Below are 20000 nucleotides of genomic sequence, written 5' to 3' on the forward strand. Positions count from 1 at the left end.
GCTGGAATGGAGATCATCCGCCTGCTGCCCGAATAACCGTCACCCGACTTGGGACCCAGAATTCAGAATAACGTCACAGGTCTGGGTCGGATCTGACATGATTGTCATGTCAGTCTCGGGTATGTGTAATTTGAACTGACTTGTCCGGAAGGCCCTGTACAGAACCGAACACGGCTGCTGCAGTAGAGAGAGAGGGGGAGAGAAAGAGAGAAGAGAGAGAGAGAAAGAGAGAGAGAAATGTTACAATTTATGTTGACTGCTCTTGGATTTAACTAGAATGGAGCATGGTGCATGTAGCTTGTTCTTCTTGTTGTTGTTGGCCAATCATAAGTCATGAAAGCAGCAATAGGCTACAGGCTACAGTCATAGAGCTTTGGTATGTGGCAAAAGTTAGGAGATACATGTATCTAATCAATGGAAGATGTAATTACAAGTTATGGGAGAAGGACAGACTACAGCGACAAAGAGCCAACAGATAGGCTGCTACTTAAAATCGCGAAATAAAAAAAAATACCAAATTCAAATATTTAACATTCTTGAACATATATGTGTTATACATCAAAATGAAGCTAAACTTCTTGTTAATCCAACCTCTGTGTCAGATTTCAAAAAGGCTTTATGGCAAAAGCAAACCATGCGATTATCTGAGGACAGCACCCCGCATACAAACACATGAAAATCATATTTCAACCAGGCAGGTGCGCCACAAAAGTCAGAAGTAGCGATATAATTAATGCCTTACCTTTGAAGATCTTCTTCTGTTGGCACTCCAAAATGTCCCAGAAACATCACAAATGGTCCTTTTGTTCGATAATGTCCTTCTTTATGTCCCAAAAATGTTTATTTGGTGCTTTAAATTCAGAAATACACCGGTTTCAACTCGCCCAACATACCTACAAAGTATCTAATAAGTTACCTGTAAACTTGATCCAAACATTTCAAGCAACGTTCCTAATCCAACCTCAGGTACCCTAAAACGTAAATAATCGATCAAATTTAAGACGGAATAAACTGTTTCTAATACCGGATAAAGACAACGTCCAACGCACACCAAAACAGTAGAGTCCACCTGGAGTGACACTTACAATGAATAGGACTACTTCTTCATTTCTCTAAAGAAAAACATTGAACAATTTCTAAAGACTGTTGACAACTAGTGGAAGCCATAGGAACTGCAACCAGGTTCCTAATAATAAGGGTATCCCATAGAAAACAATTGGAAAATCCTATGACCTCAATTTTTTGCCCCTGGATGGTTTGTCCTCTGGGTTTTGCCTGCCATATCAGTTCTGTTATACTCACAGACATTATTTGAACAGTTCTAGAAACGTAGAGTGTTTCCTATCCATATCTACCAATTATATGCATATCCTAGCTTCTGGGCCTGAGTAACAGGCAGTTTACTTTGGGCACGCTTTTCACCCAGAGGTGAAAATACTGCCCCCTACCCAAGAGAGGTTAATATTATGAATGGAGTTGTTGTTATTTGTAACTGTAGGCCTCAATTAGCATAGCCAACTAATGTTAGCTAGCTTAACTAGCTACTCCCGGTTTGATGCAGTCACGATAGTGACAATGTAATCCTATTTGGTGATAAATAACCTAGCTATGGCAGCTATTAGTCTACTATAGCATCGAAGCAGCTTGATTGGTTGCTGTCTCTCTTCTCTCGTCTCTCCCTCCCTGCTCTCTGTGTCACTCACTCACAGTACGGCCTCTCCCCCACCTGCTAGAGTGGCAACTCTCTCTCGCTCCTCCTATTTTCTGCTGCTTCCCTCATTCGTATCGAACCAAGTCTGGATCCGAACAAGTCTATACGGAACGGGTCTAGTTGTCTTCGGGTCCGTTCGAAATGGGTCTCTATGTTTGAATATTTAATTAATGCATATCGGGTCTGGGCGGGAAGGCCCCAGGTCCATTTTGTCACGGGTCCAAAAACCTCTAAACCCCAACCCTGCTGTTGCATCATGGTGCCTGTAGTTAGACTTTGGAGTACCTACAGTGTGATGCATGGCTGCAATTCCACTGTAGGAATGTGGAATTATGTGTCCAGACGGAATCCCGAAGGGGACTCTTGCGGTGGCGTCCCTCCTCTGTCATTCTCCTCTCCTCCTCCCGGGGTTTGGGCAGTGGGGGTTGGGGTGGGTGAGGGCCACGGTGGTAAGCGAGAGAGGGGAGGGGGGGGGGTAAGTGTGGTTTTTGTCTGCTTCCCACGTTTCAAAGCCAATCTTGAAAAATGAATAGACAGGGGAAAATCAATTGCATGACCTTCACACAGCGAGGGAGCGGGAAGAGAAGGAGAGAGATATATGGATGGGTGGTGGTTGACGAAAACAAAGGAGTGGTAGAAAGGAGAGGACCAGCTGAGGAAAAGTAAAATCTCTCAAAGATGTATAGTGATGCTTTTTCACCCATTATGTGTGTGTGTGTGTGTGTGTGTGGTGTAGGTTGGGTCTCCAGTGGAGTGCATTAGTCCTGAACCTTTAATTTGATGTATTATTCAAGACTACTGTATATGCACGGGTGATTTGAGCTTTTGAGAGAGAATCTCTCTTTCAGATATGACTTCCACCCTGTAGAAATGCCAAATGTTGACCTGTCTATTTTCCCGAAGCATCCCAGTATTTGGCAAGTTTTACAATAGTGTAGAGATTTTGTCTAATGACAGAACACGCTGACTCCACAACACGAGCCTCTAAGATCTTCTGAAGACACCGAAACAGAAACCATGGACCAATCGGAAGAAATATTCTGTCACTGGTTGTGAGGTCAAACTCGCCTCTTTCTGTCTCTCGCTCTCTCTTGCTGTCTCTTGACTCCCACTTCTCTGTCTCTCTCTGTCCGTCTCTGTCCTCTCTCCCTCTTTCTCTCTCTCTCTGTCTTACTGTCTCCTCATCACTTCTCCTCCGTCGCTCTCCCTCACTTTCTCCATGTCTGCCTCCCACCTAATTCTCCACGTTTAAAGCAGCGGTGGCTTTTAAGGGAAGTTAATTGCACTCAAATTATGTTCGACCGCGGAAGAAGTGAGGGAGCGACAGTGAAAGAGAAACAGGGAGAGAGAGGGAGGGAGGGAGCGAAGGATTGCAGAGTGAGAGGATAATTGCGGTGGAGAAGGACGTTGCGATTATGGTTGCTCTTTCTCTCCTGTCTGTCGTCTCAAACCCTGTCTGTTCTTACAGGGGAAACACACACACACACACACTCACACACACACGCACACGCACACACTCATACAAACACGCACACACACACTCTCAAAATTGGAGTTCAGTAAAGAAGTTGCTAGTGATGAAAAGACATGAAACGACAACTAAAGCAAACTTGAGTAAAAGAAAGAGAAAAAGAAAGAGATGAACCACATGTGGTGATCTACAGGTCCAAAATGATTGGCACCTTTGATAAAGATAATAAAGAAACACTGAGTTATATCTGAGTTATATCTGTATGCTTAAAAAAATGGACAATTATATTATTTTAAACAATAGTAGTATTTTTTTCTCAAAAATGATTGCCACCCCAGTTTTCAATAACTTTCACTGAGTCATTTTCTGAAATGTTTTAATGAGATTGGAGGACACATTGGGAGGGATCTTAGACCTGGTGTGCGTGGCCTGGTGTGTGTGGCCTGGTGTGCGTGGCCTGGTGTGTGTGGCCTGGTGTGTGTGGCCTGGTGTGCGTGGCCTGGTGTGCGTGGTGTGCCTGGTGTGTGTGGCCTGGTGTGCGTGGCCTGGTGTGCGTGGCCTGGTGTGTGTGGCCTGGTGTGTGTGGCCTGGTGTGCGTGGCCTGGTGTGTGTGGCCTGGTGTGCGTGGCCTGGTGTGCGTGGCCTGGTGTGCGTGGCCTGGTGTGCGTGGCCTGGTGTGCGTGGCCTGGTGTGCGTGGTGTGCCTGGTGTGTGTGGCCTGGTGTGCGTGGCCTGGTGTGCGTGGCCTGGTGTGCGTGGCCTGGTGTGCGTGGTGTGCCTGGTGTGCGTGGCCTGGTGTGCGTGGCCTGGTGTGCGTGGTGTGCCTGGTGTGTGTGGCCTGGTGTGCGTGGCCTGGTGTGTGTGGCCTGGTGTGCGTGGCCTGGTGTGCGTGGCCTGGTGTGCGTGGCCTGGTGTGCGTGGCCTGGTGTGCGTGGCCTGGTGTGTGTGGCCTGGTGTGCGTGGCCTGGTGTGCGTGGTGTGCCTGGTGTGTGTGCCTGGTGTGTGTGGCCTGGTGTGCGTGGTGGCCTGGTGTGTGTGGCCTGGTGTGTGTGGCCTGGTGTGTGTGGCCTGGTGTGTGGCCTGGTGTGTGGCCTGGTGTGCGTGGCCTGGTGTGCGTGGCCTGGTGTGCGTGGCCTGGTGTGCGTGGCCCATTTTGCAATGGCGATCTCAGTCTCCGGACTCATTTGTGAGAACCAGTTATAGCCTTCAGTCCTAGTTTTGATTCACCTGCCTGTTTCCCTACCTGTGACCACGATTCCTCTGCGCGTGAATTTACACCTTTTTCTCCCTGAGTATCCATTACTGAGGTATTCTGTAATGAATACTCAGGGAGAAAAAGGGGTAGATTCACGCGCAGAGCGCGGCAGGTGTTTATTTCGCCTTCGCAGAAGGCAGGAGCCGTGGTCACAGGCAGGCAATGGTCACACACAGGTAGGCAAACAGGCAGGTAAATCAAAACTAGGGCTGAAGGCTATAATTCTGGTTCTCACAAACGAGCTGGGAAAAGGCTTAGTCAAAACGAACAATACCTCACAAAGGCACAAACAGAATGAACTGAACTAAATAAGGAGCTGATGAGACCAGGTGAGTAACTAAAATGAAAGACAGGGCTACGTTCAAGAAGACAACGAAACAGGGCTACGTTCAAGAAGACAACGAAACAGGGCTACGTTCAAGAAGACAACGAAACAGGGCTACGTTCAAGAAGACAACGAAACAGGGCTACATTCAAGAAGACAACGAAACAGGGCCACGTTCAAGAAGACAACGAAACAGAACACAAGGTTGACTAAGAAAATGAAATACAGAACCTTACAATACCCCATAATTACAAACTGACAACATGTTTTTAGAATCTTTAGCAAATGTATTGAAATTAAATGCATAAATATCTCAATGACACAAGTATTCACACAGTATTCACAAATGTATTTCCCCCAAACACGACGCTTTGTATTCAAGACATAAAGTCCATTTCTCTGTCAAATTGTTTGCTGTTTTACTTTAGTGCCTTATTGCAGGATGCATGTTTAGGAATATTGTGTTTATGCTGTACAGGCTTCCTTCGTTTCACTCTGTCACTAAGGTTAGTATCGTGGAGTAACTAGAATGTTGTTGATCCATCCTCAGCTCTTCTGTCACGGCCATTAAAACTCTAACTGTTTTAAAGTCACCATTGGCCTCAAGGTAGAAATCCCTGAGCGGTTTCCTTCCTCTCCAGCAAGTTAGGAAGGATGCGTGTATCTTTGTATGCAACTTATTATGTGACTTGTTAAGCACATTTTTACTACTGAACTTATTTAGGCTTTGCCATAACAAAGGGGTTGAACACTTATTGACTCAACATTTTTCAGCTTTTCATTTTTAATTCATTTGTAAAAAATCTCTTGAAACATAATTCCATTTTGACATTATGGGTTATTATGTGTAGGTCAGTGACACGAAATCTCAATTTCATCCTTTTTAAATTCGGGCTGTAACACAACAAATTGTGGAAATATTCAAAGGGGTGTGAATACATTCTGTACAGGCACTGTAGGTTCTCCAATCTCATGTTTTGTTTTTAGAAAAAGGCTCACTGTCGTTATCCTCGCAAGGTGAGGTGTTGAACGGCATTGAACACCGGGAGGCAATAATGTTGAGCCTTATCTTTTTGAGAAACTCTAAACAGGACTTGTTCAACTAAATCTCTATCTGAGCGATTGTATTGGTATAAATAATAGAATAGTCCCGTTTTTTAACAATACATACAATATAGTTCAGTATTTGGATTATTTATTAAACTGTTTTTCTCTCATATTTTTCAAGGGTGCCAAAACTGTTGAACCTGACTGTATTTGGTTCCCATGGTAACGTCATAACTAGGTTTAAAGGTCAACAGCTATGGGGTGGAAAGTAAAAAAAAAAGAGAGGTGGGGGAGGGGTGAGTGAACTTGGACTAAATTATGTATAGAACAGAAGCATAAATATCAAGCAATCAAATTTCTCTCTTCTATCAGTGAGGAACATCAGGAAGAGCCCCCCAAAACTGACCTGCGAGTCACACTGTAATTAACATGGACGCTTCATCCCATTCCACAAATGAAATTAAAACACGGAGAGCAAATCTAGCCAAGCTAATTAAAAGTCAATGTGATAGAAGGTACCCCAAGAGCTCTCCTATGACGCACACACGCACACACACACGCACGCGCACACACACACGCACACGCACACACACTCACGCACACACACACTCACACGCACACACACACTCACACGCACACACACGCGCACACACACACTCACACGCACACACACACGCACGCACACACACACACTCACACTCACACACACACACACGCACACTTATTTCCACTAACACAGAAGGATCTTTGTTCTCAGGGTGAGATACCCTGCACCTTCGTAAGGCCCCTGAACATTACCATCACCACACACACACACACACACACACACACACACACACACACACACACACTGTTGAGGCTGTTTTGGTTTCTTGGCCGCCCAATTGTGTGACCCCAGGCATGGCAGGCAGGCGGGTGGAGTGACTGTAGTAAATGGATCTGTGTGTAGGCTCATCCGTCAGCCCCACTGGCCTCATGTCACACCCACCATTTCCTCAGGCCCCCTGACAGTATTCATTCATCGCCACTGATCACCCATGGTGGGAGGGGGATGTGTGTTATGATGATGGGGGTTGGTACCAGACCCCCAGTGGGCCAGCCCTCTCCCCGTAGCCCCACTAGGGTCCAGGCAGGCAGGCAGAGCGACAGGGTCCCCTCCCCCTCTGGGTTAGCTTCTGAGTTGTGGCTGTAAGGTCCCCAGCCCCAGATCCCCTTTCAGCCTGAATGGACCAGCCTCATTGATATTCCTAAGCTTTCACACATGGGGACCCCAATCTCACAATGGCACTGGGGCTTTTTCTGGCACGGGGGGTATTTGTATGTGCGTGCAGGTCTAAAGGAATGTCTTCTCTTCTGTTGGCTGACCGATGGCAGGGACACGATGAACAGACGGATGGGAGACGGATGTGTGCCCCCCTCTGTGTTCAGTTGTAACCCAGAACAGCACTTTAATTTTGCTGTCATAACATGTATTGATTTCCCAAAGCCTTGCAACGACACATGGACAGGGATATCTGGCGATCCCTACACACACTCACTCACTCACGCACACACACACTAACACACACACACACAATTTGACATAAAACGGTAGAAACTGGAATTGTGGATTTAACCCGTCTCTCCCTCTCTTACACACACACACACGCACACACACACACACGCACAATCTCTGTCCATCTTTCTCTCTCTCTGATACTCTCTATTTTGGTTTCTCTCTCCATATCTCCTTTTCTCTATTTCTGTCTTCCTCTTTCTCTCAGTTGTAATTACCTCCGTAAACAGCTATGCTTTGATGGCAATGCTTCTGTAATAGCTTGTGTTTGGGATGCATTAGGAGTGGTGAGGCTGTAGAGGTATGTGTGCGTGTGTCTGTGCCTGGTTGCCTGTGTGTGTGTGTTAAAAACAGCCATTTCCCTTAGGGCAGTTAAATCAACCACACCAGTATATATTTTAAAAATATACTTTTTGCAGACTAACAATGAAGTATTGTTTAAAAGTGATTAGCTGCCTCATATCTCTGATGTGTGTCTATCTGACGTGTGTCTATCTGACGTGTGTCTATCTGACGTGTGTCTATCTGACGTGTGTCTATCTGACGTGTGTCTATCTGACGTGTGTCTATCTGATGTGTGTTGATCAGTGTGTGCTGTTCTGATGTGTGTTGATCAGTGTGTGCTGGTCTGATGTGTGTTGATCAGTGTGTGTCAATCAGTATGTGTTGATCTGTGTGTGCTGTTCTGATGTGTGTTGATCAGTGTGTGCTGTTCTGATGTGTGTTGATCAGTGTGTGCTGTTCTGACGTGTGTCTATCTGACGTGTGTCTATCTGACGTGTGTCTATCTGACGTGTGTCTATCTGATGTGTGTCTATCTGACGTGTGTCTATCTGACGTGTATCTATCTGACGTGTGTCTATCTGACGTGTGTCTATCTGACGTGTGTCTATCTGACGTGTGTCTATCTGATGTGTGTCTATCTGACGTGTGTCTATCTGACGTGTGTCTATCTGATGTGTGTCTATCTGATGTGGGTCTATCTGATGTGTGTCTATCTGATGTGTGTCTATCTGATGTGTGTCTATCTGACATGTGTCTATCTGATGTGTGTCTATCTGATGTGTGTCTATTTGACGTGTGTTGATCTGGCATTTGTCGATCTGATGTTTGTCGATCTGATGTGTGTTGATCAGTGTGTGTCAATCAGTATGTGTTGATCAGTGTGTGCTGTTCTGATGTGTGTTGATCAGTGTGTGCTGTTCTGATGTGTGTTGATCAGTGTGTGCTGGTCTGATGTGTGTTGATCAGTGTGTGCTGTTCTGATGTGTGTTGATCAGTGTGTGCTGTTCTGATGTGTGTTGATCAGTGTGTGCTGGTCTGATGTGTGTTGATCAGTGTGTGTCAATCAGTATGTGTTGATCAGTGTGTGCTGGTCTGATGTGTGTTGATCAGTGTGTGTCAATCAGTATGTGTTGATCAGTGTGTGCTGGTCTGATGTGTGTTGATCAGTGTGTGCTGGTCTGATGTGTGTTGATCAGTGTGTGCTGGTCTGATGTGTGTTGATCAGTGTGTGCTGGTCTGATGTGTGTTGATCAGTGTGTACTGTTCTGATGTGTGTTGATCTGTGTGTGCTGTTCTGACGTGTGTTGATCAGTGTGTGTTGTTCTGATGTGTGTTGATCTGTGTGTGCTGTTCTGATGTGTGTTGATCAGTGTGTGTTGTTCTGATGTGTGTTGATCAGTGTGTGTCGATCTGATGTGTGTTGATCAGTGTGTGCTGTTCTGATGTGTGTTGATCAGTGTGTGTTGATCAGTGTGTGCTGTTCTGATGTGTGTTGATCAGTGTGTGCTGTTCTGATGTGTGTTGATCAGTGTGTGTCGATCTGATGTGTGTTGATCAGTGTGTGTCGATCTGATGTGTGTTGATCAGTGTGTGCTGTTCTGATGTGTGTTGATCAGTGTGTGCTGTTCTGATGTGTGTTGATCAGTGTGTGTCGATCTGATGTGTGTCGATCAGTGTGTGTCGATCTGACGTGTGTTGATCAGTGTGTGTCGATCAGTGTGTGTCGATCTGACGTGTGTTGATCAGTGTGTGTTGATCAGTGTGTGCTGTTCTGATGTGTGTTGATCAGTGTGTGTCGATCTGATGTGTGTTGATCAGTGTGTGTTGATCTGATGTGTGTTGATCAGTGTGTGCTGTTCTGATGTGTGTCGATCAGTGTGTGTCGATCTGACGTGTGTTGATCAGTGTGTGTCGATCTGATGTGTGTTGATCAGTGTGTGTCGATCAGTGTGTGTCGATCTGACGTGTGTCGATCAGTGTGTGTCGTTCTGACGTGTGTTGATCAGTGTGTGTCGATCTGACGTGTGTCGATCAGTGTGTGTCGTCCTGACGTGTGTCGATCAGTGTGTGTCGTCCTGACGTGTGTCTATCTGACATGTGTCTATCTGACGTGTGTCGATCAGTGTGTGTTGATCAGTGTGTGTCGATCTGTGTCCCTGCAGTGCGACGCTCCTCCCACTCACTGGCCACTGACATGTTCGAACAGCACCTGGGAGCACACTTGTTACAGGTAAACATCACACACACATGCGGACACACATACGCAGACACACACACACACATGCGGACACACATACGCAGACACACACACACATGCGGACACACATACGCAGACACACACACACACACACAGGGTTCCTTTCAAATGTATTTATTATACAGTACAAGCATGTCATTGAGAACAAACAGCATTTTAAAATAGTACATATTTAGCCAGGTCATTCAAGAGGTTAAATCTCTGCACTTTTGTTTGTTGACACGTTTAATCTATTTAAATGTTTTTCCAAAAATATTCAAATATGTAAACATTATTATCGTCACAACATGCTGCAATTGTTAGTGGGAGGTAGCCATGTTTATTCCTGTGACAGTCTGACAGTGTGACGCTGCTTCTCTGTTTTTACGTCTCCTCCTGCCTGTAAAGACATGCTTGGACCCCTCTGACGTCTCCTCCTGCCTTTAAAGACATGCTTGGACCCCTCTGACGTCTCCTCCTGCCTGTAAAGACATGCTTGGACCCCTCTGACGTCTCCTCCTGCCTGTAAAGACATGCTTGGACCCCTCTGACGTCTCCTCCTGCCTGTAAAGACATGCTTGGACCCCTCTGACGTCTCCTCCTGCCTGTAAAGACATGCTTGGACCCCTCTGACGTCTCCTCCTGCCTTTAAAGACATGCTTGGACCCCTCTGACGTCTCCTCCTGCCTGTAAAGACATGCTTGGACCCCTCTGACGTCTCCTCCTGCCTTTAAAGACATGCTTGGACCCCTCTGACGTCTCCTCCTGCCTGTAAAGACATGCTTGGACCCCTCTGACGTCTCCTCCTGCCTTTAAAGACATGCTTGGACCCCTCTGACGTCTCCTCCTGCCTGTAAAGACATGCTTGGACCCCTCTGACGTCTCCTCCTGCCTTTAAAGACATGCTTGGACCCCTCTGACGTCTCCTCCTGCCTGTAAAGACATGCTTGGACCCCTCTGACGTCTCCTCCTGCCTTTAAAGACATGCTTGGACCCCTCTGACGTCTCCTCCTGCCTTTAAAGACATGCTTGGACCCCTCTGACGTCTCCTCCTGCCTGTAAAGACATGCTTGGACCCCTCTGACGTCTCCTCCTGCCTTTAAAGACATGCTTGGACCCCTCTGACGTCTCCTCCTGCCTGTAAAGACATGCTTGGACCCCTCTGACGTCTCCTCCTGCCTTTAAAGACATGCTTGGACCCCTCTGACGTCTCCTCCTGCCTGTAAAGACATGCTTGGACCCCTCTGACGTCTCCTCCTGCCTTTAAAGACATGCTTGGACCCCTCTGACGTCTCCTCCTGCCTGTAAAGACATGCTTGGACCCCTCTGACGTCTCCTCCTGCCTTTAAAGACATGCTTGGACCCCTCTGACGTCTCCTCCTGCCTGTAAAGACATGCTTGGACCCCTCTGACGTCTCCTCCTGCCTTTAAAGACATGCTTGGACCCCTCTGACGTCTCCTCCTGCCTGTAAAGACATGCTTGGACCCCTCTGACGTCTCCTCCTGCCTGTAAAGACATGCTTGGACCCCTCTGACGTCTCCTCCTGCCTGTAAAGACATGCTTGGACCCCTCTGAAAGACGTCCCCTCCTCCTGCCTTTAAAGACATGCTTGGACCCCTCTGACGTCTCCTCCTGCCTTTAAAGACATGCTTGGACCCCTCTGACGTCTCCTCCTGCCTTTAAAGACATGCTTGGACCCCTCTGACGTCTCCTCCAGCCAGTCAACACTCTGAAAAAAATGTAAAACCACAAAGACATCGCACCGCCCCACCGTATTACGATCAAACAACGACAAATGACTGCAGTGGACAGAAAAGAGAAAGAGGAGCGATAGAACGCGGGAGGGAAAGAGGAGAAGGGTGACAGACGGGGGGTATGGGTTGTCCTAAATGACAGAGGTATGCTGAGACAAAAGACTGCCGTCTGCGCCGAACGTTCTGAGGAGGAACGACGCTGATAGAAATCAAATTAGGGCTCCAGAAAACGCTATGATTCTTTCCTCTTGCCGTCCTCTGCCAGTAATAGCATGATAATTGCACTTTATTTCTCTGCCATTCAGCCGGGCTCGCCGCGCCCCCCACACCCCGGCCACTCGCATTTGCATACTGAATGTGTCAGTTGCATAAATTAGCAGCACTTTAAGCGCCGCTGCCAAAACAGCAATCTTTCTTCAGCAAAGTGGCCCGAGCTTCCCAGCACACCGCCGCTACTCACTTGTGTGAATGCTTGTTATTACGACGAATATTATTCTGTGATGGAGTCCTTCCTAATGGGGTGGCTGTATACCTTTTCACTCTACCATCATAATCACCCCCTCCCTGTCTCTACCTCTTGTCTCTACCTACCTACCTACCTACCTACCTACCTACCTACCGGTGTCTCTGGTCAGCAGACAGACACAACACAACAGGAAACACCATGCCGTCCTACCGTTATTGACACTGATTGAAACGGCTCCGCTGGTGTCTGCTGGCTCTGTGTTCAATGTGCCTTGTTGACTCTCTGAACAGGCTGGTGGTGTTTACCAGTAGTGTGTCGTGTGTACCTGAGGGGCCAGCCAGACAGGACTGTTGATGTGGGCGGGAGAGGAGGGGAGAGAGGTCGTAGAGACTGAGCGGTGAAGGGCTGGTTGTTGGTGGTTCTCCAGCGGCAGGCAGCCTCTCATTGTAATTTGCTCGATACACGCTAATTGCTCTAATTTGTCTGTCTGCCTGTGTGTGTGTGTGTGTGTGTGTGTTGTGTGTGTGTGTGTTTGTGTGTGTGTGTGTGTGTGTGTGTGTGTGTGTTGCTTCCACAGTCCCTGGACGGCTTTGTGTTTGTGGTAAGCTCAGAGGGACGCTTCCTCTACATATCAGAGACTGTTTCCATCTACCTGGGCCTCTCACAGGTAAGGCCTTCTGTACATGGACGCACACACACACACTCTCACACACACACACTCTCTCTCACACACACTCACTCACTGACTCACTCACTGACTCACTCACTGACTCACTCACTCACTCACTGACTCACTCACTCACTGACTCACTCACTCACTCACTCACTGACTGACTCACTCACTGACTCACTCACTGACTCACTCACTGACACTCACTGACTCACTCACTCACTCACTGACTCACTCACTGACTCACTCACTCACTCACTGACTCACTCACTGACTCACTCACTCACTCACTCACTGACTCACTCACTGACTCACTCACTCACTCACTGACTCACTGACTCACTCACTGACTCACTCACTGACTCACTCACTCACTCACTGACTCACTCACTCACTGACACTCACTCACTCACTCACTCACTGACTCACTCACTCACTCACTGACTCACTCACTGACTCACTGACTCACTCACTCACTCACTGACTGACTCACTCACTCACTGACTCACTCACTGACTCACTCACTCACTCACTCACTGACTCACTCACTCACTCACTCACTGACTCACTCACTCACTGACTCACTCACTCACTCACTCACTCACTCACTCAGGTTACTCCCATCATCTCTCTTTTCATTTTCATGTCAGATGTTGTAATGTGTCTGGGTGTGTTCCCACCTTTGTGTGTGTCTAGATGTCTTTGACTGTTCTCTTCTGCTTGTCTCTAGTTTCTTTGTCTCTTTCTCTCTCTCTCTCTCTCTCTCTCTCTCTCTCTCTCTCTCTCTCTCTCTCACACTCTCTCTCCCTCTGTCTCTCTGTTTCTCTGTCTCTCTAGTTTCTCCGTCTCTCTAGTTTCTCCGTCTCTCTCTCTTTCTCTCTCTCTCCCTCTGTCTCTCTGCCTCTCTCTCTCTCTCTCTCTCTCTCTCTCTCTCTCTCTCTCTCTCGCTCTCTCTCTCTCTCTCTCTCTCTCTCACACTCTCTCTCCCTCTGTCTCTCTGTTTCTCTGTCTCTGTAGTTTCTCCGTCTCTCTCTTTTTCTCTCTCTCCCTCTGTCTCTCTGCCTCTCTCTCTCTCTCCCTCTGTCTCTCTGCCTCTCTCTCTCTCCCTCTGTCTCTCTGCCTCTCTCTCTCTCTCCCTCTGTCTCTCTGCCTCTCTCTCTCTCCCTCTCAGTCTCTCTGCCTCTCTCTCTCCCTCTCAGTCTCTCTGCCTCTCTCTCTCCCTCTCAGTCTCTCTGCCTCTCTCTCTCTCCCTCTCAGTCTCTCTGCCTCTCTCTCTCCCTCTCAGTCTCTCTGCCTCTCTCTCTCTCCCTCTCCCTCCCTCCCTTCGTCCCTCCAGGTGCTCACCTTTGTTGATTGCCTGCGGCCTCTTGTACTGTGAATGTTAAGTCCTGCCATTTCGACCAGATGCATAAATAATAACAGTAATTACTGGCCCAACAATCAAAGTGTCGCCCCTGCGCTCAGGACCTGTCTAAGGGAGCAAATCGATAGGCATCTTAAAAGCTCCATTGATTGTGGGGAGGAGAAAAAAACTCCAAGGGGGATGGGGAGACAGATAGGGATAGAGAGGGAGAGGGAGGGAGGAGGGGAGGGGAGTGATAAGATATGTTTGGGGGGAAAAGGATGGGGGATACAGAATGAGAGAGAGAAAAGAGGGAGGACATTTCGATATAGGTGGTATTTGAGTGGGTTTTAAAAGTGGGGATTTGGGTGTAATAGGGAGTATGCCCCTGGTTGGATTGGACTGTCCTGGAGAGAGGCTAGTTATTAGTGGTCTGTGTGTGTGTGTGTGTGTGTGTGTGTGTGTGTGTCGGTGTGTTTGTGTTACAGTTTGGTATTTCTCCTGCTAACTGTTGGTAAACACAAACTTAAAATCTAATTATGAAATATATCTGAACAGGTGTGAAATGACTACACAGCCAAATGGCAATGGAAAGCATTTTTGGTATGCAAATAGAGCTTAAATGTGCAGTTGAAGTGAAATGCATCATGGGACTGAATAGGTAAACAACCAAGGCTATTCTTATTCCTTAAACAGATGGCCTCACTAGTCAAATCTCCTCAAACAGAACTAAACACACCGGCCTTAAAACAAAATTACAATCAAGATTTACCTTAACTCCAAAACACACAGTACCACGTTTAGAAAAACTGACAAGAGAGAGAAAGACTGCAAGACAAAAAGAGAGAGAGACAGAAAGAGGGAGGGAGGTGAGAGAAAGGGCATGCACACTTTAACAGAACAAATCCCTGTCTCTCAGGGAGGAGAGAGAGAGAGAGAGAGAGAGAGAGAAATGTAACTGGTGGTTGTTGTTGGAGGACATGGATCTCTCTGTGGACCGCCCTGACCTGTCCCCCAGCCTAACCCCTCTGCCCTGGCTTACCCACGGGGCCCCTCTCCAGACAGTGGGGTTTCTTAGACAGGCTTAGCCCAGGTCAGGCACCTTGACCAAGGGCACAACCTGCCGTCCGCTCCCCTGCTACCTGGAGGTGATCATGTCCCTCACCCCAGGTTTCCTGGCCGGAGCGGCGCGCTCTGAACCGGGACCCCAGGTCCTGCTGCTCAACCCCCCCTTACCTCCTGCACGGCAGGAGGGAGGACGGAGGAATGGAGGGAGCGGGGAATTGATCCTGGACTGGTTAGTATGCAGCCCTCATCACTCCCCCTCCCTCTCTCCTCTCCCATCCGTCAGCGGCGGGCTGAGAGTGTGTTGTGGACGACTGCCCGGATGCCTCATACATATTAAAGCTCCCTGCTATTATTTATATCATGTCTCTCCTTCTTCCCCCTCCCCTCTCAACCCCCCCACACTATACCTATGTATTTTTGTCTGTCTGTCTGTCTGTCTGTCTGTCTGTCTGTCTGTCTGTCTGTCTGTCTGTCTGTCTGTCTGTCTGTCTGTCTGTCTGTCTGTCTGTCTGTCTGTCTGTCTGTCTGTCTGTCTGTCTGTCTGTCTGTCTGTCTGTCTGTCTGTCTGTCCCTCTCTCTCTCCCTCTCTCTCTCCCTCTCTCTCTCTCCCTCTCTCTCTCTCTCTCTCTCTCTCTATCTCTCTCTCGCTCTCTCTCTCTCCCTCTCTCTCTCTCTCTCCTCCCTGTGATGAAGTGAAGGTAGACAGACAGGTAAAGTACCACAGACGTCAGTATTGCCTTTTACTGAAGGAGGGCACAGGACTGTGGGAAGCCTGGGGTCCTCCAGGGCTGACTTCCTGTCTCTGCCAGGGGATTCTGGTCCGTTTACGTCTCGTTTACATCGAGCAACTCATTAACACCGGGCCGTTTTAAAACTTTTATCTCTCCACTGATCCCTCGTTACTTACTCGAATCCTCTCTCCTTGTGTTTAAAAAAAAAAAAAAGACACTTTACAGGAGTTAGCCCTCCTTTTTTTTCTCTTCATTCACACTTAATCTGTGCTCCCTCGCTCAGCTCTCTGGCTGTGATGTCCTTGAATGCCTGCTGGAAATCCCATAAAGCCCACACTAAATGGATCTAATCCTTCATAAATGGGTATGTCCTACAGACAAGGGTGTGAGGCTGCAGGCAGGCAGCCAAGCAACAGCCCAGCAGGGAACAGCCAGGCAGGCAGGTAGGTAGCAGACAGGCAGGCAGGGAGCACACAGGCAGGAAGGGAGCAGGCAGGGAGCAGACAGGCAGGGAGCAGACAGGGAGCAGGCAGGCAGCCCAGCAGGGAGCAGACAGGTATGGAGAAGGCAGGGAGAAGACAGGCAGGAAGCAGACAGGGAGCAGGCAGGCAGCCCAGCAGGGAGCAGACAGGTATGGAGAAGGCAGGGAGAAGACAGACAGGGAGCAGACAGGGTGCAGGCAGGCAGGGAGAAGACAGGCAGCCCAGCAGGGAGCAGGCAGGGAGAAGACAGGCAGCCCAGCAGGGAGCAGGCAGGCAGGGAGAAGGCAGGGGGAGCAGGCAGGGAGCAGGCAGGCAGGGAGCAGGCAGGGAGCAGGCAGGCGCTTTATCATATGAAATGGAATCTCACCTTAAATGATTGGAGTAGGACACTATGATGCAGGAGGATGATAGCTGGGAGGTGTTAGTGGTCTTCATCCCTCTCTGGGAGTGGGCTGGATACGCTGGTGCCTATGAATTAATAGGGAATGAATGAACAGATTCAAAAAGTCAAATCTGACCTTCACAGATGTTATATCCCTGGTGTCTTTCAGCTACCTTTAATCACCAAATACAACAGGATTCTATCCTTCCCGATGTGTATTATTGTCATCGGTGTCTGTCCCCCAGCTCAGGGGTGTGTGTGCGACGTGCGTCCGCGTGTTGTTGCGTGCATTCATGTGTTCATGCATGAGTGTTTGTGTCTCATCTCTACATTTGATTGTGTTCAGGTGGAGTTGACGGGCAGCAGTGTGTTTGACTACATCCACCCAGCGGACCATGTGGAGATGGCAGAGCGTCTGGGCATCAGGCCCCACCTGAGGGCCGAGGCTGGCTGCCACGTGGCCCCCGAGAGCGCTTCCAGCTCTGCCTCCACATCCTCCCTGGCCGGGACCCCCGAGCCTGGTACGTCTCACATACAGTGGGGCAAAAAAGTATTTAGTCAACCACCAATTGTGCAAGTTCTTCCATTTAAAAAGATGAGAGAGGCCTGTAATTTTCATTATAGGTACACTTCAACTATGACAGACAAAATGAGGAAAAAAATCCAGAAAATCACATTGTAGGATTTTTTATGAATTTATTTGCAAATTATGGTGGAAAATAAGTATTTGGTCAATAACAAAAGTTTATCTCAATACTTTGTTATATACCCTTTGTTGGCAATGACAGAGGTCAAACGCTTTCTGTAAGTCTTCACAGGGTTTTCACACACTGTTGCTGGTATTCACGGACTTTCAACTCCCTCCAAAGATTGTCTATGGGGTTGAGATCTGGAGACTGGCTAGGCCACTCCAGGACTTTGAAATGCTTCTTACGAAGCCACTCCTTCGTTGCCCGGGCGGTGTGTTTGGGATCATTGTCATGCTGAAAGACCCAGCAACGTTTCATCTTAAATGCCCTTGCTGATGGGAAGGAGGTCTTTACACGGATCAGTCGTACTGGTTCCTTTGCAGAAAAACAGCCCCAAAGCATGATATTTCCACCCCCATGCTTCACAGTAGGTATGGTGTTCTTTGGATGCAACTCAGCATTCTTTGTCCTCCAAACACGACGAGTTGAGTTTTTACCAAAAAGTTATATTTTGGTTTCATCTGACCATATGACATTCTCCCAATCTTCTTCTGGATCATCCAAATGCTCTCTAGCAAACTTCAGACGGGCCTGGACATGTACTGGCTTAAGCAGGGGGACACGTCTGGCACTGCAGGATTTGAGTCCCTGGCGGCGTAGTGTGTTACTGATGGTAGGCTTTGTTACTTTGGTCCCAGCTCTCTGCAGGTCATTCATTAGGTCCCCCCGTGTGGTTCTGGGATTTTTGCTCACCGTTCTTGTGATAATTTTGACCCCACGGGGTGAGATCTTGTGTGGAGCCCCAGATCGAGGGAGATTATCAGTGGTCTTGTATGTCTTCCATTTCCTAATAATTGCTGCTACAGTTGATTTCTTCAAACCAAGCTGCTTACCTATTGCAGATTCAGTCTTCCCAGCCTGGTGCAGGTCTACAATTTTGTTTCTGGTGTCCTTTGACAGCTCTTTGGTCTTGGCCATTGTGGAGTTTGGAGTGTGACTGTTTGAGGTTGTGGACAGGTTTTTCTATTTTTTTATTTTTTTTATTTCACCTTTATTTAACCAGGTAGGCTAGTTGAGAACAAGTTCTCATTTGCAACTGCGACCTGGCCAAGATAAAGCATAGCAGTGTGAACAGACAACACAGAGTTACACATGGAGTAAACAATTAACAAGTCAATAACACAGTAGAAAAAAAGGGACTCTATATACATTGTGTGCAAAAGGCATGAGGAGGTAGGCGAATAATTACAATTTTGCAGATTAACACTGGAGTGATAAATGATCCGATGGTCATGTACAGGTAGAGATATTGGTGTGCAAAAGAGCAGAAAAGTAAATAAATAAAAACAGTATGGGGATGAGGTAGGTAAAAATGGGTGGGCTATTTACCGATAGACTATGTACAGCTGCAGCGATCGGTTAGCTGCTCAGATAGCAGATGTTTGAAGTTGGTGAGGGAGATAAAAGTCTCCAACTTCAGCAATTTTTGCAATTCGTTCCAGTCACAGGCAGCAGAGAACTGGAACGAAAGGCGGCCAAATGAGGTGTTGGCTTTAGGGATGATCAATGAGATACACCTGCTGGAGCGCGTGCTACGGATGGGTGTTGCCATCGTGACCAGTGAACTGAGATAAGGCGGAGCTTTACCTAGCATGGACTTGTAGATGACCTGGAGCCAGTGGGTCTGGTGACGAATATGTAGCGAGGGCCAGCCGACTAGAGCATACAGGTCGCAGTGGTGGGTGGTATAAGGTGCTTTAGTGACAAAACGGATGGCACTGTGATAAACTGCATCCAGTTTGCTGAGTAGAATGTTGGAAGCAATTTTGTAGATGACATCGCCGAAGTCGAGGATCGGTAGGATAGTCAGTTGTACTAGGGTAAGTTTGGCGGCGTGAGTGAAGGAGGCTTTGTTGCGGAATAGAAAGCCGACTCTAGATTTGATTTTCGATTGGAGATGTTTGATATGAGTCTGGAAGGAGAGTTTACAGTCTAGCCAGACACCTAGGTACTTATAGATGTCCACATATTCAAGGTCGGAACCATCCAGGGTGGTGATGCTAGTCAGGCGTGCGGGTGCAGGCAGCGAACGGTTGAAAAGCATGCATTTGGTTTTACTAGCGTTTAAGAGCAGTTGGAGGCCACGGAAGGAGTGTTGTATGGCATTGAAGCTCGTTTGGAGGTTAGATAGCACAGTGTCCAAGGACGGGCCAGAACTATATAGAGGGGGCTTTTATACTGATAACAAGTTCAAACAGGTGCCATTAATACAGGTAACGAGTGGAGGACAGAGAAGCCTCTTAAAGAAGGTCTGTGAGAGCCAGAAATCTTACATTTACATTTAAGTCATTTAGCAGACGCTCTTATCCAGAGCGACTTACAAATTGGTGCGTTCACCTTAAGACATCCAGTGGAACAGCCACTTTACAATAGTGCATCTAAATCTTTTAAGGGGGGGGTGAGAAGGATTACTTTATCCTATCCTAGGTATTCCTGAAAGAGGTGGGGTTTCAGGTGTCTCCGGAAGGTGG

General features: G+C 47.7%; 1 protein-coding gene across 1 annotated transcript in view; it reads left to right on the plus strand.

The window, feature by feature from the left end:
* The window catches only part of LOC115142269 (neuronal PAS domain-containing protein 1-like), a 42540-nt gene that overhangs the window by 14436 nt on the left and 8104 nt on the right, over nucleotides 1-20000 (plus strand). The window contains exons 4-6 of the mRNA XM_065000200.1: nucleotides 9811-9878; nucleotides 12683-12772; nucleotides 17127-17301. Of these exons, the coding sequence (XP_064856272.1) occupies nucleotides 9811-9878; nucleotides 12683-12772; nucleotides 17127-17301 (333 nt within the window). The remainder of the gene's footprint in view (nucleotides 1-9810; nucleotides 9879-12682; nucleotides 12773-17126; nucleotides 17302-20000) is intronic.

The sequence above is a fragment of the Oncorhynchus nerka genome, linkage group LG14 (assembly GCF_034236695.1).
Source record: "Oncorhynchus nerka isolate Pitt River linkage group LG14, Oner_Uvic_2.0, whole genome shotgun sequence".
NCBI classification, from domain to species: Eukaryota; Metazoa; Chordata; class Actinopteri; order Salmoniformes; family Salmonidae; genus Oncorhynchus; species Oncorhynchus nerka.